Here is a 19778-nt window from a genome sequence, read left to right on the forward strand (position 1 = left end):
TTATTTATACAATCAATACAACAATTATAATTAAAAATATAGTTTAAATAATGGAAACTTCTTTTGTTAACTTTAGTTATATGATAATAAATAAAAATATTACAGGTAAACTAATAATAATTTGCTCTCATGCAATATGAATATTAATATTAATAATAATAGCCTTTTAAATAATATAGTTTGACATTTAAACGCGTTTCTACCACAATTTTCTTATTGGCACAGGCTTCTTCCTCTCTCTGCACTGTGCCACTCTCTGCCATGTACCAGCTGCTGTTTCTTCATCATCGGTAATCTACTTTAAGATGTTTATACAGAACTGGACACTGAATAGACGTTTGGCCACAGTACCACCTGATGATGGGGCACGCCTGTCCAGGAGATGCCTTAAGTTGAATACTACGAGGTAAAATTTTTCATCTATTAGGTACCTTTAGTATATTGTCACTGTACTTGTATAAAACCCAAAACAACAGGAAAATATGGTCTTAGCATAGTATATATGTGTGAATGTATAAAGTAGCCAAAGGACACTGAAACAAAAAACTCAGTTTTTAGTATTATTAATATTAAATTCCGTAATTATTTTTGATGTCTGAAATGGTTAAAATGCCCAGCCAACACTTTTAATATTTTTCCTTAGTACACAAGCAAACCATATTGATTTGTACGTGTAATTAGGCTGTCCGAAAATATTTTAACGATAAGTATAATCTTGTCAATTTGTCGCAAATTGTCGCGAGGAATAGGAAGAAGTGGAGGAATGTGGAGGAAGCGTTCTCTCCGTCGGAGGTCGAGTACTAGTGTGAAACAGGACGTGGACTAAGTGTAGTTATAGTGTTTTATTCCAAACAAACATAAAACAGACAGAAATATGATTGCAGACATTTGTTTACCGCGTTTGGTGGGTTGCCAGGTCGCTCAACGGTCTTCATGGTACAATTTAATTCTTGGGTTCCCTGTCAGTTCAATTAGCACAATTGAGATAAACTGGCTATAAGCCTAGGTAGCCTAACTAGTAGAAGAATAAAAAATACTGCCCAGAGTTATTTCATATAGATGCCTGTTCGAGGCTAAAAGATTTTGTTGAAGTCAAGGGACCAACACACATTGCTTTACATTTATAAACAAAAGCAACTTTGTATCGACAAAACAACCGTCTCCCATCAAACCTTATCGAAGCTATTCATATTAAACTATTTTTATAAATAATAAATTTCTTTCATTGCAATCGTTACAAAGCTTCCTATCTGTTTTACGTTAAATACACTGAATATAAAATCATACAATTATAGCCTTTAAACTAATGTATTGAGTTTCAAAATCTCTTAAACAAATTTTGATGCATATGATTTTATGAAATGTTTTATCACATCCGTACTATTTCACGCACAATATATGCCATTGATCTTAAATATGAGTTCAAAATTACACTCGACAAAACAAAGCTTCGTCTGTCTGTTACATTATGATACTTTTTGTGTAATATTGACGAAGGACTTCCGGTGATTAAAACAATAAAGATGGATACGATTTTACCATGTGTTATAAGATGGGTAAAAAATTCCATAAAAACTTAACGTCGTAGTTTCGAACTTAATAAGTGTCGAAATGAATTTAGGATAATTTATTTGTTGTGACGTAATATCCTATGTCCCTTAGATGGGGCAAAGGGCATCCACAGTGATCCTTTATCGCGACCAATATTGCGTTTTATCTCGCTCCAAGTCCTCTTGGCCTCTGCAAACGTTGCCAGATTTAAGATGGTCACAATTTTCGCTTTTCTAAAGGATTTCACTCAAGCGTATTTAAGGATTAAACAATCATCAAACTCTTCAGTCCGTTGTTGCACATGGCATAGCTTCATATTATCTTCATACATGGTATGTGTATGTCAATTATCTAATACACACATAATGTTTTAAATAATGGATGCAGAAGATCACTAATAGATGCTGTTTTTTTAGATGAAAGTACATTGCTAATTCTTCTCGTATGTAGAGTAAATAAATAAAGATTCGTTTAGTTACTGTTACATTCACAATTAAAAAAATAAGATTTAAAATGGGAATTATTATGGAGATAAATGAAATCATAATACTATGTATTCCTAGGATAAAACGGATATATTTTACTATTTATAGGAATATTAATGTGAGCAACATCCTTCATTACAATTCTTATACATTACTATTCAGATCACGTGACAATAAAGTCATTCTTTTGGATATAAATAGGCCTTGTGGTTCTATTTACATGTATCTGTATACAAAGCAATTTGTAAAGAAGTTTGTTACAGCAAATACTAGTAAAATTATAAACAATGATTTCAACTATAATATAATGTATACAATAAAACGTATTATAAAACGTTAGATATGCAGACTTGTATTTAAATTTCAAAGCTCTTGTATGAACAAATGCTTAAACAAAATTTTAGTACAATTTTATAGATCTCCCGCAGAGCTTAAATTTTTTGTTATTTACTGCAAACATATTTGTAGTCAAAAAAACTAGCTTCAGTAAAGTATTGGTCTCCATTATTATTATTAGAGCTTCAAAATCGCGCATCCATACAAAAATTGGTTAGATAACATTTCTTAGTGAGTGTTAAATGTGTTGTAAGTTGTAAAAAAAAAATTGTGGTCCAGTATTCTATGGTCCCTTTGATGGTGTATTTCCATATTTTTTACTCTGTTTTTTTATGTTATTTCTCAATACATTGTTCAGATCGAATTGTCTTGTTTTGGTTTAAAGAAATCCTAATATGGGTCCATATATTTTTGTGTTTAGTCTATCAAATCTAAGACTGGAATAATGCAAGTTAAATGCCACCACTGACCCAGTTGATTTAATGACTTTTTTAAATAATTTTAACATCCATGAGTGAACCCGGTCGTTAGCTAATTATACACAGATAGCAATTAAGTTTTAACGGGACGCATTAAGGGTGAAATTTAACTACGCTCCGATGACTGTGATTTACTCTCTTTGATCACATTGTTTTCATCACTCCTGCCATTTGGTAGTGCGACAGGACAAAATTACAAAGTGAAAAATGTGCTTGAAATTAATAGTGATTTTCATATTGAGTTGTGATTTATTTGTCGAAAGTTTAAAAGCCGGATCACCCGGAGTGTGTGTGGTTAAGTCAAGGTATTAATAAATATATATACGTTATTTAGACCCTATAATAAATACATTAATTAATTATTAGTATGGATTTTTATGTGGTTTTAAGCATATTTTTTACTTATACATAAGTATTTGGAAGATCATAAGGAATGTTTGTTGGTCTTCCGTTAACATGAGAGCCTGTGACAGGTACAGAAAACATGACCAAGTTGCTTGTAACTAAAATTTTAACGGATTTTGCAGGATTATAGTTTAACAATGGTTTAATCACAGTACTTAATTACGTACTAATACAGACATATCATACATTTTTACTTATATTTTGCTACATGCGCGACCTTTCCCATCACGAACCTTCCAATCAACTGATACCAACTAAAATGTAAAAGAATTTTATTACAAAATCGGTTTTTATATCAAAATTACAGTGCTCGCAAGACACGAGCAAAGCCGATACAAGTCGCTATTAACAAATGGTGTGGGAAGAAAAAATGTGTCGTGAGAAGGACTAAGTTAGAGGTAACTTGTTTTTATACTTTCAACGAGGACCTAGGGTAAACTTTCGTAGTAAACGCTTGATTATCTCACTTAAGTAAGTTGTGCTTTGTGAGTTTTTAAGAGACTAGTTTAAGTTCAGTAAAGTAGAATATTAAGAGAGTGTTGGCTATTGGCGGCGTGCGACTCTCATCCCTAAGGTCGTAGGTTCGATCCCCGTCTGTGCACCAATGGATTTTCTTAATATGTGCGCATTTAACATTAGCTCGAACGGTGAAGGAGGCACAGAAGGAAGCCTACTTCCCTATTAGTTTTACAAATGATGATGAAATATTTAAAGAAATCCGAGGCACAGACCTAAAAAGGTTGTAGGCGCCACTGATTTATTTTATGTTAAACTAAAATATTGTATCATTTTTTTAAAGTGATAAAAATAATGTTATGTAGTCGTTATTATAAAAATGTAAGGGTACTCTTAAACTAACAACTTCTAAGTTTATAAAAACAATCCAATACAGACCTGATGATAATGTTGCATCACCCCCTTAGGGCTTGTGGTATCGCATTTCTGCATCAGTTTTACTGATAATTTTTCTTATGGCAAATCATTCCACTGCAAACACGTTTTCATTGAATGAGTTGAGAATGATCATGCACTTCCCTGAAGTGCAACATAATTGGTTAAGCCTCCGCTCTTACATAGGTAAATTAAAATTTTGCAGACATACGTAGCATGGCGGACACAAACCGTATGCTGCAGCGGTTGGCAATATAACGAAAACGACTCCTGTGCACCCCTCTGCAGTACCGGCTGCAATGGCGGCCGCTGCACCGCTCCTGACACCTGTACTTGTGACCCTCCAGCTGTCACCCACCCTGAGCACAAGTACACTTGTATAAGACCTCAATGTAACCCTCCCTGTGTGAATGGCCAATGTATCAATGATACGTGTGTTTGCCAAGATAACTACGAGAAGTTAAACGGGACGCATTGTTACCACTGTGAGCCGGGGCTTACTTTAGCCGCAAACTTTACATGTGTGAAATGCCAGTGCGATAATGGTAGCTGCGTTGATAATACTTGCGTTTGTGATACGGGATATGTCTTGAAGGACAACCTTTGTGAACCTATTTGTGAGAGCTGCAATGGAAGATGTATACGTCCAAACGTTTGTCAATGCAATAACGGGTATACCTATGTAAACGGCAAATGTGAGCCCATTTGTAATAACTGTAACGGAATATGTGTTAGAGCGAATGTGTGCCAATGTTTCGATGGGTATATCAATGTGGGGGGCAAATGCGAACCTCTGTGTAGTTGTGACAAGTGTCTCGCACCAAATGTATGTAATTGTTCCGAAGGTTATAGGAGTGCTAACGGAACTTGTGTGCCTATATGTATCGAGTGCGTCAATGGATATTGTTCAGCCCCCGATGTATGTTCGTGTAACGAAGGTTTTATGAAGAATAGTGACGGTGTGTGCCAGGCGTGCTCAGAAGTTTGTACTTGCAATGCTAATGGGGAGTGCCTTGAGGAAATATGTCGATTGTAAGTACTATTCAAATTTACTTTTCAACATTTTATTTCTTATATTGAATGTTAAATATATGTCTGCCAATATCCAAAAACTTAGGACGTTTTGAGAAAATATTCTACCTATTTGAGAGAACTCTTACTTTCATAGAAATTATCTAAGTAGTTGTGTTTTTTTATTTCAATAACACCAGAGGAAACACAAGGTATTTTGATGCATCCTTAGACCCCACTCTTTAAAAAGTAAAAATAATGTACGTTGACATTACGTGAAAAGGTATAAAGGGATAAACCTTGTGCTTATTTAGTCCATATTTAGACCATTCCCGAGAATGAATCAGAGCCCTAGGACAATAAGCTAATGAACTGATAATAATGATGAAGTGCGATCACTCACATCTATTGTGTCAATGCAAATGGTCTATATCCTGTGCTGACGATATCATTTGACCTCAATGTACAAATGCAATGTAATATTGCAGTTTTTTTTATTATTTCAGAATTATACGCAAGACGTTTAAACCGTATGTGGTGTAGGGGCAACAATTCTTATTTATGTTTAACTTTTTTGGAAATACCAACAAAAATCTCTCTGTTTTAGTAATAACGGGCCGATTCTTTTAAAATGAGGAAGCTACCTCTTTGTAACGAACTATAAGTGTAAAAAGTACTGTTTTGTATCCAGAAACTTGTAAAAGTAACTTTTATAATAGATTTAGGTTTAGATTAGGGTTTGAGGTCACTGCACTGCACTGCTAAATTATCGTTTTGTTATGTTGATAACACTGTTACGTCATTATGGTTTGACAGTAACAAACGTCACCCATTGTGACGCGTAGCAAATAGTAATTACTTTGTCAAGACGCTATTGGGATAAGCGGTCTTTCCGCACAGATTACTCGAGATGCCGTTTTGCAGGCGCAAGACAATTGGCATTGTAGATCAGCGCCATATGCATCCTTGTTCGTGTGAGGCCTAAAAAATTATGAGTTGAAGGAATTACCGACATATTTAAAATCTTTTTATTTAAGTCCACTGAGTTGGTTACGACTGATAATAGAATATTTTAGCAATCATTATTGAACACTACTGTTTTGATTGATTCAAGTATGATTTTAACTAAAAAAAATACCCAAACGAAGTATTTTCAACTAATCTCAAACAACGACACCCTGCGTTGTACTCACAAACTAAGGTTTCTCACGTTTTTGAAATTCTAATTGTTTATCGAAAACCTCGGTAGATGGCAGTCTTCCCAATTGATTAGAGATTCATTGCTTTTGTTTCTTTTAAAAAGTTCTATAGCGCGACTCGAAACTGAGCTGGTTCATTTACTAGATTTTCACTGTATGTTATTTGTTTTACGATAAAAACATATTGAAATATGCGTTATATTATTACTAACTGAACGGCTATTATCTAGTTGAATATGCCGCTTTAATAAAATTCCAGTCTATTTGGTTTATATTTTTCATCCTCCTGTAATAGGTCCGTTAAACCACATATTGTTGCACAATTATAATTAATGCAATTTCTTATCAATAGGAAAATTCCAGAGCTGCGGTAGATATGATATAAGTGTGTACACCGTAGTATCCCTTATTTCTGATTTGACTGGGGTTGTTTTTCTTTAAAGCTTTAGTATAGGTATTACGTTTATTCTATGGTGACTAAGTCATGCATTTTCTGGATTCTTCTATAAATCTATTACATTCAATTAACTGACGACAAGGAGCGTATCAATTATTTACCTTACGTGAAATTGTTGGAATTGGAATTTGATGATCTATGGATGAAGACATCGGGACACAAACTTCCTTAATTAATATACCCACAAGGTTTATCTGAAACAAAAAGATGTAACATGTCCCAGTTTCATTGTAATCGGCTTAGTAGTTTTTGTATTATAAGTAACCTATTTGAAGGTGGCATGTTTCATAGGTGTAGGTTAACATTAAAATTTCGTGGACAGGTATTTGAGATTCATATTAAAAAAAATTTTACAATTTGGTTTATAGAACAGTCGTAACTCTGACGAATTACCCTATTTATCGCAATTTTGTGTCATCGTTAATCGGAGAACTTCTGAGTTCGATTAAAATCATTAAAAAAATTCTTTTTCGGTCTGGGCCTCAGGTTTCTGTATCAGTTTCATAATCATTTGTCAATCTAATAGCCTCCTGTGCTTGACACACGCCGTCAACTTTTTTTGTCTAAGGCAAGCCGGTTTTCTCACGATTTTTAGACTACTAAACGGTGAAGGAAACTACACTGCTCATCTGAGTTCGATTACCGGTAAAAAAAATGTATACTGAAAAAATATCAATACAACCAACACAAACGTATGTTATCATCATATTTAGGTGTAAATTTAAAATTCAAAGTACCGCTTTATTGACAAGAAGCACTATTGTAACATAATAACAATTACGTTGTGGCATTACTCACGGGCTCATTATTTATAATTACCTTTTCGATAATGCGTTAATAACTAATGTACACCGTGTTATAGATAACATATACCTAAGGTTTTAACCTATTAGGCGTTTCAGCAGTCAAGGCTTAATCGTTAAGTTCTAAAAAAATATGTAAATTTTGGACAATACGATGTAGGTATCACTTATGCCACGTCATTAAATTTGTATCGGCAGACATCCCTACAAATACAAAGAAGACAAAGGGTGTAGGCCGAGAGAAAAATCCGGCGCAAAGGACTCTCGGTACTCTTTTAAATCAAATAATTATACAAAGTGACTATGGCAAAGAAGAAGAAGAAACTAGAAAGGAAGGAGATGTGGTTCGTTTGAACTCATGTTAATGTTTTTGTCTCTATGGGCACAATATTTTTTTTAATCAAATATTGTATTTCCTAAAAGCACAAGGCAGGAATGTTCCATTGTGAATTCATACATGGCAACTACGTCATTTGGTTTAATTAAAGTGTTATAATTATTTATTGATCGTAAAAATACATTTGCATTGAAATATTGCAGCTTGTATTTTATTTAACGACTTATTTCAAAAGCTCCATTCAAACCGTGCGTGGTGTTGAAGCATAGCATAGCAAATAAACATATTTCATATACACTGTATGAACGAATGAGAGAGACGTATAACATATAAGTGTAGACCTCCCTATTCTACTGATCTAATTTATAAACTCTTAAATGACTTTTACTTGTAATCAGAAGCTAGTAACAACCTCAAAAAAGACTAGGGTCTATCAGACTGCTGGAATCTGGGCGGAAAGAGTACTGTCGTGGGATTTTGACGCATTTATTTTATTTATTTAAGTTCAAAAACAGCGTGTATACATACAATTTTACAAGAAAATATGACATCACAAATTTTGCAAACATTCTATATCAACTGGCTGAATATATTAGGCCGCTAGTTAAACGGCTTATTTAGCTAGTTGGCTGCGACATATATATTATTGGAATGAAGTTTTATACCATAATGGATTAAGTCTATGTATAGACTATATATAGATTGAGATTTTTAACAATTATAATTCTATTAGTATCCCCAAACAAACGCATTAAACAAAACAAGGTCACAGTTATTTGTCCATTATAGTACATGATAAAAAACAAAACGTATCGTCAATTGAGCGTTAAATATAAAGCTGATTAACGACCTACATGACGAGAATATAAATCACTATAAAATGTCCGACCAATGTCCGTATTAATCGGTATAGCGAAAATTTTAGGGTCCTTTGGTCCTACAGGCGCGATTTTTAGCCATGTGTCGTTCAAATCCCGCGCAAAAAATATTTGCAGTAACAGTTTAATCGTGAGGTAGCCGTCGTATTCGCGCCAGGCACGACTATCAAATATTCAGCCTCACACACAACCAGGCCATGCTCGCCTACAGAGAGCTTCTCACGGGACGGTCTAGGCTTTATTAGAAGGAATACCTTTTTTGGTCTCCAATGTACTTGTTTGACTTGACAGTGTTTTTTATTCGGCAGGACAATTGCCATATATATTTGAGAGGTTTTGACACCGTCATGCCAGAGACGGATAAAATAAGATATAATTATATTCTGGGATTTGGAAATTGAATATGGTTAGCTAAGCTTAAATAAAAAAAATGCCCTCCGTAAGGCAAGTATAATGTAGTTATACACACAAACATATTGGTTTTACATTTGTGAGAAATGAAATGGTGCGGGTCAGAGCGGCTGTATTGGTACTACAGGGTCTCTCGCTGAACACGAATGATGAAAAACACTTACAAATTCCGTCGTCAACTTTGCAATACCATCACATCTTTAACGATTAGCAACGCTATTTTATGACTCACTCAACGTTTCTCTATGAGACACTCCAACGAAGTTGAATTTTGTAAATTATGTTTGTTCAGTCAAAAAGGTAAAAAAAAGGTTATAAGTAAAAAGACGTAGTCAATGATTTTGTATACCTACATAGTCATAGGAGAGTAAAAACCCTATTATAAAATGAAGAATCAATGAATACAATGTTTACTGAGAATTTTTTGAGTATACAGTTAATTATGGTTTTACGAAAGGTCAATAATTATGATTAATTATTGTTCAGAGGTCCAACAAAAATCTCTTGAAAATTTTTGGCATCAATATTGTCACTATTATTAACATTATTTTAACTTAGTAGATCTATATTTTTTTTACATATTTAAAGTATATATAATCATAACAAACAAATATACAAAATTTACAATTTTCTTGACCTACATAGTAATAAGAAAAAATATTAAAAAAGACATTAATACAAATTTTAAAAGTCCGGTCTCTGTTTCTGTAAGGCTGACAGCATTTCCTCGCAGTATTGCGATACTTATTCGTTGAGCCAGGACAGCACCAGCTCTGGCGTCACCGGTACTATCTACCAGGCGCCAATTTAAATATTTAAGTAGCTCCTGTGCACTTAAACCCCACTGCCCAAGACTCTAGTCCAAAAGGAACAATATCGAAGTTGGAGATCTTTTCTCCGATTATGAAATTTGAACCATTTATTACTTTCTGCCTTCTCTGCGGCAGCTCCAGCTCTACACACGTGTCTACACAAGTAGCATCTCATACTAAAGTCCGTCCCAACTTCCATGTAATCAACGACATCCCATCGGGCCGTTTGCCATTGCCTCTGGGCATGTTCTTCATCTGTTTTCTTTTTTAGTTAAATTTGAAATTACAACACGAAATTTTTGAATTAATTACTTTCATTTGTAACTATACAATTTAATTAACGCTACCGCATTCATTTTTGCCTCATTATTAACAATTATTCTACAGAACCATAATAAATAATAATAATTATGACATACAATTTGTAGCGGCTTTCCTTTAGCACGTGCGAATTTTATTAGATTCCCATACGATTTGAATAATATTTTTGCTTATTCAAATTCTATACGCTTATCGGTATATCGCCGGACGTAACTGCAAAATGTCATTGTTCCAAGCTAAGAAATTGATCTGTTTAATGCTTTGATATAAACACGATTTTATTAGCTAAGTTGATGTTTACTTTCGAAGTCGGAGTTTAGTTTACCTTTATTACTAGAATTGTCGCAAACCTGAGACCGTATTTTCATTGATGATCGTAGTGTTATATAAAATAATAAAGCAAACTTAGCCAAATATTTAACGCATATACTGTATCGCTTCCGGCTAAAAATAGTATAGTACATACTGCTCATTACGAGCGTTAATCTGTGCAACATTAAATCCCGTAGGGCTTGGTTAGTTATGGTGGCATTAAAGCATAAAAATTGTAATTAAAAAATATAGATAAATTCAAAGTATCTTATTCACGTTCGGCGCTATCACATCTAAGCACAGAGGAAGCGTTGTCTTAGACAATAACTTATTCAAAACACAGCGTCCTGTAAGGGTAGCCAGTTGGAATAGAGCTGTGTTCGGAGGCAATCGTGCTACGGATGCGATATCAGTATGGAAATACAGTGGTTGTTTGTGGTGTTGATATTTGAATTTACCGCGAGTGGTTTGAAAATTGGTGAGCCAAATGTGTGCCAGTAAGTTTTCTTCTTCTTCATACAACTAAGTCAGTTAAATTATAATTTACAAAGTGTTAACACAAATTAGTTAGGTGACTATCAGAAATTGTGAGACACGTGGTATAGAATTTCAAACGATTAGCTTATACAAACTTAATTTTTTTTACGTTGATTTAATCAAATTTCGTATACAGGCTTTTGATAGAGGTTCATTGTTCATGGTTTTTACGTAGTAGTACCTATATCAACCTGAAACTATGGGGGGGGGGGTTGAATACAGATTTAAATTAAGTCCGATACTTATGCCTTGTATCGTGCTGTCCATCTTTGGGTGAAGACGAACTTAGCTGCGATGTAAGCACGTTATTTGTCACGTGTCTTAGTTATCCTAAAGACCGTTGTCTTGGTCTTGTGGGGGCTAAAAACAATTTAGCATTAGGTATATAAACCATTAAATAACATTAAACTATATTCGTTAAACAGTGTTGGCCTACACTCTCATCCCTGAGGTCGAAGGTTCGAGCCCCAGCTGTGCACCAATGGACTTTCTGTATCTTACTCAAACAGTGATGAAAAACATCGTGAGGAAACTAGCTAGAAACTATTAGATTGACAAATGATCATGAAACAGATACGGAGGTCTAAGGCCCAGACCTAAAAAGGTCGTAGCGCCACTGAGTTTTTTTGTAACTATCTAACTATTATTATCGAAGATGTTTCAGTTCTCGAATTGTATTGGTATAGAAACGTCGCGAATGTTTTGTAATTTATTAATTATTTCATAATCGTACAGCTAACCGTAATTACACCAAAAAACAATTTTACAAAAGATATAGCCAAAGATGGAATACATAATATTTACAAAAAGTTTCAAAGTTAAAATATAAACAAAAGAGAAAAAAACAATAAAAAATATTTAGTTCATTAAAAGTAATATCTAATTCGGCTGTGTTGCGTGATGGTGTGAAAGTGAGGGTATGTACGTGAAGGTGTGCATGTGGGGTATGCTCATGATGCAGGGGATTTTCCACTATGGATATTGCAACTCGTTTAGCATATTCCGCGACAGCTTAAACAAGTCAAGGCTTCAATATTGGTCGTTGTATGTCCGGGCTGCGCAATACAAAACTGAGTTATTTGCATAGATGGTCTTGTGTTATTGGTTGGTTAATGGATTATTGGTTTATTTAATGATATCACAAAAGCTTATCATTTTCTATATCAATAAATGACTAGCTACCTTACACTAGAAAAATTCTGCTGCAAAATCTTCCTGTTGTTAACAAGTAATGACCAAATCAAACAAGACTTTACTTATTGACTAAGATAATTAAGGTTAAAATCGATATGGCTAGTCATATTAAACTTAATTTAGATTTGAAATGAGGTAGATACAAAAAGAATTTGTTTAATTTGAAGTTTTAAATGCAATGTAGAGTTTCGTACGTTTCTAGGGAATTAGTAATAATCCGGATTGGAAGGACCTATCCTGGAGGAAGTATCTTGGAATTTTGTGTAAAATTAATTATAATTTTACAGTCATAACAAACAGTCACAACATTCATAACATAAAATGAAAGTACTAAATATCTCTCTTTTGTCTTTCAGGTACGGGCGAAGACGTGTAAGTTATTATTTCTATTATTTAAGGATACAATTCATCGCTTCTCTTCGAATTGAAAGATATGTTTATTTGTTCTGTCTATGACAATGTTACTACAAATTTTAAAATAGATTTTGCTTTAAAAGATCTAATTTATTATAGGACAGCATGCGTTATTACTCATTATTTTGTATTAATTTTCAGATAGCCGGATGTTGTATCGGATATATATATGATAGTAGCAGTAATTCCTGTAGTGCAAAATGCGATAATTGTAACAACGGTACGTGCGTCACACCAAACAATTGTGTCTGCACACCACCATTAGTCCTTATAAATGGGAATACATGTGTTAATCCCATTTGCGACCAACCCTGTACCCATGGGCAATGTACTTCAAGAAATGTCTGTACTTGCGAGACAGGATATGCTCCCGTCGATCAGTTTACATGCAAACCAGTCTGTGATCCAGCCTGTGAAAATGGAAAATGTGAAGCTCCAAATATATGCACCTGTTCCGTCGGTTATACTTTAGTCAACAAAACTTGCCAACCTGTATGTAACGAATGTGATAATGGCGAATGTATCGCTCCAAACGATTGTAAATGTAATACAGGATATACGAAACAAAACAGCATCTGTGTGCCTGATTGCCAACGTCCTTGCGTTAATGGAATTTGCTCTGAACCTGATAAGTGTTCGTGCAATGTCGGCTTTGCTATCGACCCTTTGGATAGATTTAATTGCCAGCCTGTCTGCGAAACACCATGCGTTAACGCAACATGCATTTCTCCCGGCACGTGTTGTTGTTTCTCTGGATATTTGCCGCTTAATGATACAATATGTACACCAAAATGTGACAACTGTGTACACGGAGATTGCATAGGTCCAAACGAATGTAGATGTCATAAAGGCTATGTTTCAGAAAGTGGTAAATGTATGCCGAAATGTGACGATTGTAGTAATGGCCAATGCACAGCTCCGAACACCTGTGTTTGCGATGGCGGATACAGCCTTTCCAATGGGACCTGCAAGCCAGTATGCAATCCTGAATGTGTTAATGCTATGTGTGTTGGACCAAATCAATGCAGATGTTTTGAAGGATTCCGGAGTAGCAATAGCTCAACTTGTGAAAGACACTGTGATAACTGTGAAAATGGAAAATGCTTGGAAGGGAATTATTGCTTTTGCAATGAGGGATACAGTTTGGTGAAAGGGGTCTGCACTCCAAGCTGCTCTTTATCTTGCGTAAATGCAAGATGTGCGGCACCAAATACTTGCGAATGTCTGGAAGGCTATAAACGAAATCAGACATCACCTAATAACTGTTTCAAGGCCTGCGTTTGTAGTAATGGGAGATGTATAGAAGATCAATGTATTTGTGATGCTGGTTACGAGATGTTGGATGGCAATTGCACTGAGATTAGACCGTGAGTATTTAATTAATTAATGCAAAAATATAGGTTATATTTAGTTTTTCGGACGATTTACAAAATATGTGGATATTTATAAAAATACCGCGATGTGTTCACAAATGTAATTATATTGAAATTATTCGATATTAATCGTATTAGGAAAACTATAACCGAGCAGTGTTGGCCTACTGGCTTCAACGTGCGACTCTCATCGATGAGGTCGTAGGTTCGACGCCCGGGTGCTCCAATGGATTTTCTATGTGCGCATTAAATATTCGCTCGAACGGTAAAGGAAAACATCATCTAGTCAGGACACTTGCCTTAGATCCAAAAAGTGGACGGCGTGTGGTGGTTTAGATAGATTAATTATAAAAATCCGCACAATCAGCCATATAAAAGAAGGCATGTCATATTAATTTCCATAATGTCATATAATAAGAACATGAACATAATAATCAGTTAAGTATCCTTCAAAATTTTATCACATTCTCCTCCGACGACCTTTGACTTCCTTATAAGTATGTAGCTACGTATGTAGTTAACGTATTCCATACACTATGTTTCGTTTCTATCGACACCTGCTTTATTCTCATAACATAAATATGTTTTAAATCGAGAACAATCGTGTTTGCAAAATATCTTCAGAAGAATCTGTTTAATATTAACATTCTGATTTATAAATAATGTTTTTGCCTCAAAATGAACTTTGATGAACCCATGAGCATTACGAATGTTAGTCATGCATATTTCTGTCACAAAGTACAATTAAATAACAATTTATTTGTTAAAACACACACGAGCTAAGCTTTTTGTATTTTAAAATACGTTTACGTAATAATTTTATGATAAGCACTTTGTATTTAATTAGTTATTTTGTCAACACTATTTATAGATTATTTTTTAATATGTATAAATTACAATAGAGAAACAACTTCCTTAATAGTATATAGAAGCGCTTCAATCTTGTCCTTTTATATGTATTTATATACAGGCTCTATTGAGACTTACGTACGGTACTGAATTTTGTCCTACGAAATCAACTAAGGAGTTCCTTCTTAGGATAAAAGTCAGAGTCGAGAATTAGCTAAGTTTCACTCCTGTATATCAAATATATAAGTTTTTGAGATTAAGGAGTAGCCTAAAATCGACCTAAACCCATAAGCCTTTAGATCTAATATCTACGTGCCAGATACACGACCGATAATGAAGAATAATAACTGAAATATGCCACGTTATTGGCGTTTGTATTAAGTTTTTATAAAGAGTCTGTGCGCTTAGACACAATTTAACATTACGATCTAGCCTAAGTTAAGATTAATAAGAAGATAATTTAAATCTAACCTAATTTTCTAAAGGGATTTTTAACATACGAAATTGTCCCATGGCTTACAGTCTTTTTTAAGGGGAAGGCACATTGTTTTTGTGTACTATTTATCTATTTACCAAACAAAATAATAAATAGTATAAATAGATGAATATATAAATAACTTACTTTATTGTATGTTTGAAGGCATTAGTGTAAAAATAAAATTGTTAGGAAGATCGAATTCAAGAAGTTGTTTCATTCGCAATCGTGTAGCACACTGTATATAATATAACTAATATATATTAATTGTCACATACCTATTTACATAATTCGTAAGAAAATACCCATTTAGATGTTAATCTACGTATAACTTTATGTTTTAGAGTGGAATGTAAAACTTGCGAGGGAGAGTGTTCGGATGGCATATGTTGGTGCAAGGATGGCAAGCCATGTTACCATTTAGAAGAGCCAGCTGAAGTTGGAGCGCCTACAAAGTAAGCTATAGCAATTCTGATAAGTCCATAAGAAGGTTTATATATCATCATTAGCTGTAAAGCACTCGAAATATCACTTAAGATGTATATGATATAATAGTTTATCCTACTAACATTAACTTTTTTGACGTGATGTTAATTTTGGAGTAGTCAAGTCGTATTGTGTCCGGTAATTTTTTTTATAAGTTCTAAAGCAGCGTGTACACATAAACTTATACAAGAAAATATGGCATCAAAAAATTTACACACATACATCAATTTTTTTAGAACATACGCAAACTAGCAAGAATAGAAAATAAGAATCCAATCCAGCAATCAAAAAAAAACTGCAACTAAATAGAAACCTTAACCTCAAAAAGAGCGTGATAAACAAAGTAACTTGTTGTAAAGTATATCGATACATATTTTCTTTTGAAGACGAGATTATATGATATAAGAGTTGAATGAAGATGTAGATTCTACGCTTTTTCTTCTTCATGTCCTTTAATCTTTAACCACTTTCCTAAAAACAAAATCTTCACTATCGATCCAAAACTTTATACACAAACAATATTAAACTCCTTCTCAACTTGTCTTATGCTGAAACGGAAAGTATTCTTACAATAATTTAATTATAAGTCTTATTTTAAAAGTATTACCTAAGTCTTATATGGAAGAGACTACCCACCCATCCCACGACACAGTAATTCCAAGTGCACATTATTTTAACCTAAATATCCTTTTTACTATGTATAATAAACGTTTTTCTCTTTTTCTTTCCTTCACTATAGTTTTTTGAACTGATGTATGACTATGATTCGATTATAAAAAATGCTATCAATTTTGGACTATTGAATACTCAGATAAAATTAAATATTTTCAGATTGGCAGGTCTGGAGCTGGGCTGGCTCCTTGGTGGAGTTGTGGGGTTGGCATTACTGACGTTGGTGATAATAGTGATGGGTCACATTTGGCGGAAGCGACGAGAATACGGCGTGAAGGAAACTGAAACAGGTATATGATGTTACTAGACATTATAGGAAACTTTTGATTTTATTACAAATGTAAATTTAAAGTTCCTACTTGAAGTGCTTGAACAAACAATAGTTGATACAACAGATGGAACAGTAGCTGTATCAAAATCAAGATATTCAATAAGAGCAACACTTATGGACGTGAATAAAAACAAGAATGTCCTACCAGTTCTCAAATCAACATCAAAAGAAACTCTTAACCAATATTTATCTTATTGAAATAAGAATATGAGTTCCGTTAAGTTTACATAAAAATCTATTGTTCTAATCAACTGTGGTAATAGCTCAATTGATTAAACGGTTTTAATATAATTCTTTAAAACCTTAATAACGATGCTACCAAAAACTGATGTGATGTGATTTTAGAAGTTTAATTTTTTTTTAAATAGCCAATAAGCTTAGAAGTCTTTCAAATACGTTCAAAAATAAAATATTGATATTATAATGGCAGCATTGAACTGCTTTCAAAATAAGTATCACGTTGTGGAGGCGGTGATAAAAATGGTAATTAAAGTTATACAATTTAGATAAAGTAACTGCCAGTTAGTTATGTAGTTAATTTTACAATCGTACGCCGTAATTTCGCGATAATAATTATCAAGCTCCGTTTTTGTGCGTTTAAAGTGATTATAAAATTTCATAATGTGCTGGACCGGCTTTAGTATTTAACTTTTAATTTCTTTTTGTACTTTTCTTGAATTACTTTATTTTTTTCACCTTCATGAATGTTATATTTGCGTTGCAATGGGAATCTTTTTAAACAACGCAAACGTATTAAGCGTTTTTCATATCCAAATGATATTTTTTTAAATATTTGTCTCTTGACTGAGACTTGGCCTATCTTAGTAAGTAATTTAAGTCTAACCTAACTCACTAATAAGAATATTTAACAAAAGAAAGTGTCCAATAACACTACTTACAGTCTCTAATAAGGTAACTTCTAAACTAATACTTTAATTAAAATCATCATATATATACATATGTCGGGAAATGTCAATATTGCTAGATCTGCAAATTAACAGCCTATTTGATAGTCTGTAGTAATAGTAACTTCAGCTGAGGACCTTTACCGTTAATTAGGTCCTGCCGCCTTTACCATGACTGACGTCGCTCTTTAATCTACTCTTACATACTCACTCCATTACATAACCTCTTATTCAAAACTTTCAGGTGGCAACGAAATCGGTAGCGTTGTATACACAGTACCTGATACACTTTTAACGAGACGACCAGGAAGTGTTGTGAACGTCTACGGCGAAAACGAAGATGAAAACGAAAGTGTGAACGAACCTCTACGACCGACGGACGACGCATTATAGTAGTTTAAGGGTTTAATAGAAATAGTATTCAATTTATTCTCAGAGTCGCTTGTTAAGGGTTAACGAATAATTAAGTTATTTATATTAAGAAGTTCAATATTATTGGAAGCCAAACAAAGTTTTCTACTGTAATTTGCTCTTTTAAATTATTATATTTTATAGCGAAGTAATTTTAAGCTAAACGTCAATTTTAAAAGTATTTTTTTGGATCTGGCGAGCGGTGTGTGCAATCGGATAGCCGCCGCCTAGTAGCTGTAGACCGTAGTCAGAAATCCAAACTTATTGCCCAAATAAGTGGTTAGATTATATAACATATCTAACTGCACCCGCGAACTTAGTTTCTTCTGAATGAGATTTTACTTAGCCTACCTTTTTAGTACTTACCAACGTGAAACATTTTGCTATACTAGCCCAGACACTGTTTGGTTTTTCGGAATTAAAACTTTATAGATTCTTCAGTGAATTTTAAGTTTAAGTGATAAATTTTTAATTAACAAATAAAAAATAGCCACTAATTACTATTTGCCTTCGGATCTTTAAAAAAGTATCTGTCTTACATTTCTTGTCTTTTATGGATAATTTTTGTTGTAAGCAAGTAGGCATTTCATTAAAACAATTCTTTTGGATTGAATTGTAAGATTTAATTTAATCTAAAAGAATTGTTTTACGCCTAACTAAGCCTTTCCGGTAAACTCGGACCGTTCTTTACGTTCATAATTATATAGTAATTCTATATAAAATATTATTCTACTCTTATATATATAGATATTTTTCTACTTTGGATGTATTTATTACTATCTATATTATTTACTATCTAACCACATCACAACGCTTCCTAAAGGTGTTTTTAATATATAATATTTACATATGATAGGGACTCTTAGCTATCCACAAGTCTTGATTTATATACTGAAACTTGTGAAATTTCAATGTATAGTAAAATCGTATTTTATTTACAAGAATTATAACTAATTTTTTAGGCTCTATAATGTAAGCCCAGTTCATTATGTTTAAATTAGATATATCCGAAATATCCGTACTCCCTTCGTGGCGTGTTAAAGTGCTTGGTTTTTTCAGTGTGATCAGAGAATCTGACTTCGTTTTGCTCCATATAGGAAAAGTACAAATTTCAAGTACAACTAAAAGTTAACCTTAAATGTCGCTAAAATATAGCTAGCCCGGAATATATGAATATTATTTATTATGTGTTAATAATAAGATTGAGGAATGCTATTTAATAGCCAGTGTACATAAAACAGTAATAAAGATAATTTTTAAAATTCATTAATTTTATTTTCACCTCTTAAGATGTTTGTGCGCAATGCATCGATCCTTACAACATCAGATACGGGCAACGAATTATATCATATTTCGGCCATACAATACATAGAGGCGATGAGAAATTGAAGAAACTAATCGAAGGCAAAAGACCACGTGGCCTTTCACCAACCAGATGGACCG

At 33.6% G+C, this 19778-nt stretch overlaps 1 protein-coding gene across 4 annotated transcripts; it reads left to right on the plus strand.

The window, feature by feature from the left end:
• Positions 1-242: 242 nt before the first annotated feature.
• On the plus strand, positions 243-18561 carry LOC123712812 (tenascin-like). Of its 4 annotated transcripts, none has more exons than XM_045666092.1 (8): positions 243-406; positions 3564-3654; positions 4353-5179; positions 12776-12791; positions 12975-14200; positions 15875-15985; positions 16848-16978; positions 18169-18561. In XM_045666092.1, exons 1-8 carry the CDS (start codon positions 306-308, stop codon positions 18315-18317), a joined length of 2652 nt encoding a protein of 883 aa, XP_045522048.1. In that variant the 5' UTR covers positions 243-305; the 3' UTR covers positions 18318-18561. The 4 variants fall into 4 exon arrangements, with proteins under 4 accessions (XP_045522048.1, XP_045522065.1, XP_045522056.1 ...); XM_045666100.1 differs by lacking the exon at positions 243-406 and adding an exon at positions 3012-3156; XM_045666109.1 differs by lacking the exons at positions 3564-3654; positions 4353-5179 and having other exon boundaries at positions 251-406.
• The last annotated feature ends 1217 nt before the right edge of the window (positions 18562-19778 follow it).

This window comes from Pieris brassicae, chromosome 1, assembly GCF_905147105.1.
Source record: "Pieris brassicae chromosome 1, ilPieBrab1.1, whole genome shotgun sequence".
In the NCBI taxonomy this organism is placed as follows: Eukaryota; Metazoa; Arthropoda; class Insecta; order Lepidoptera; family Pieridae; genus Pieris; species Pieris brassicae.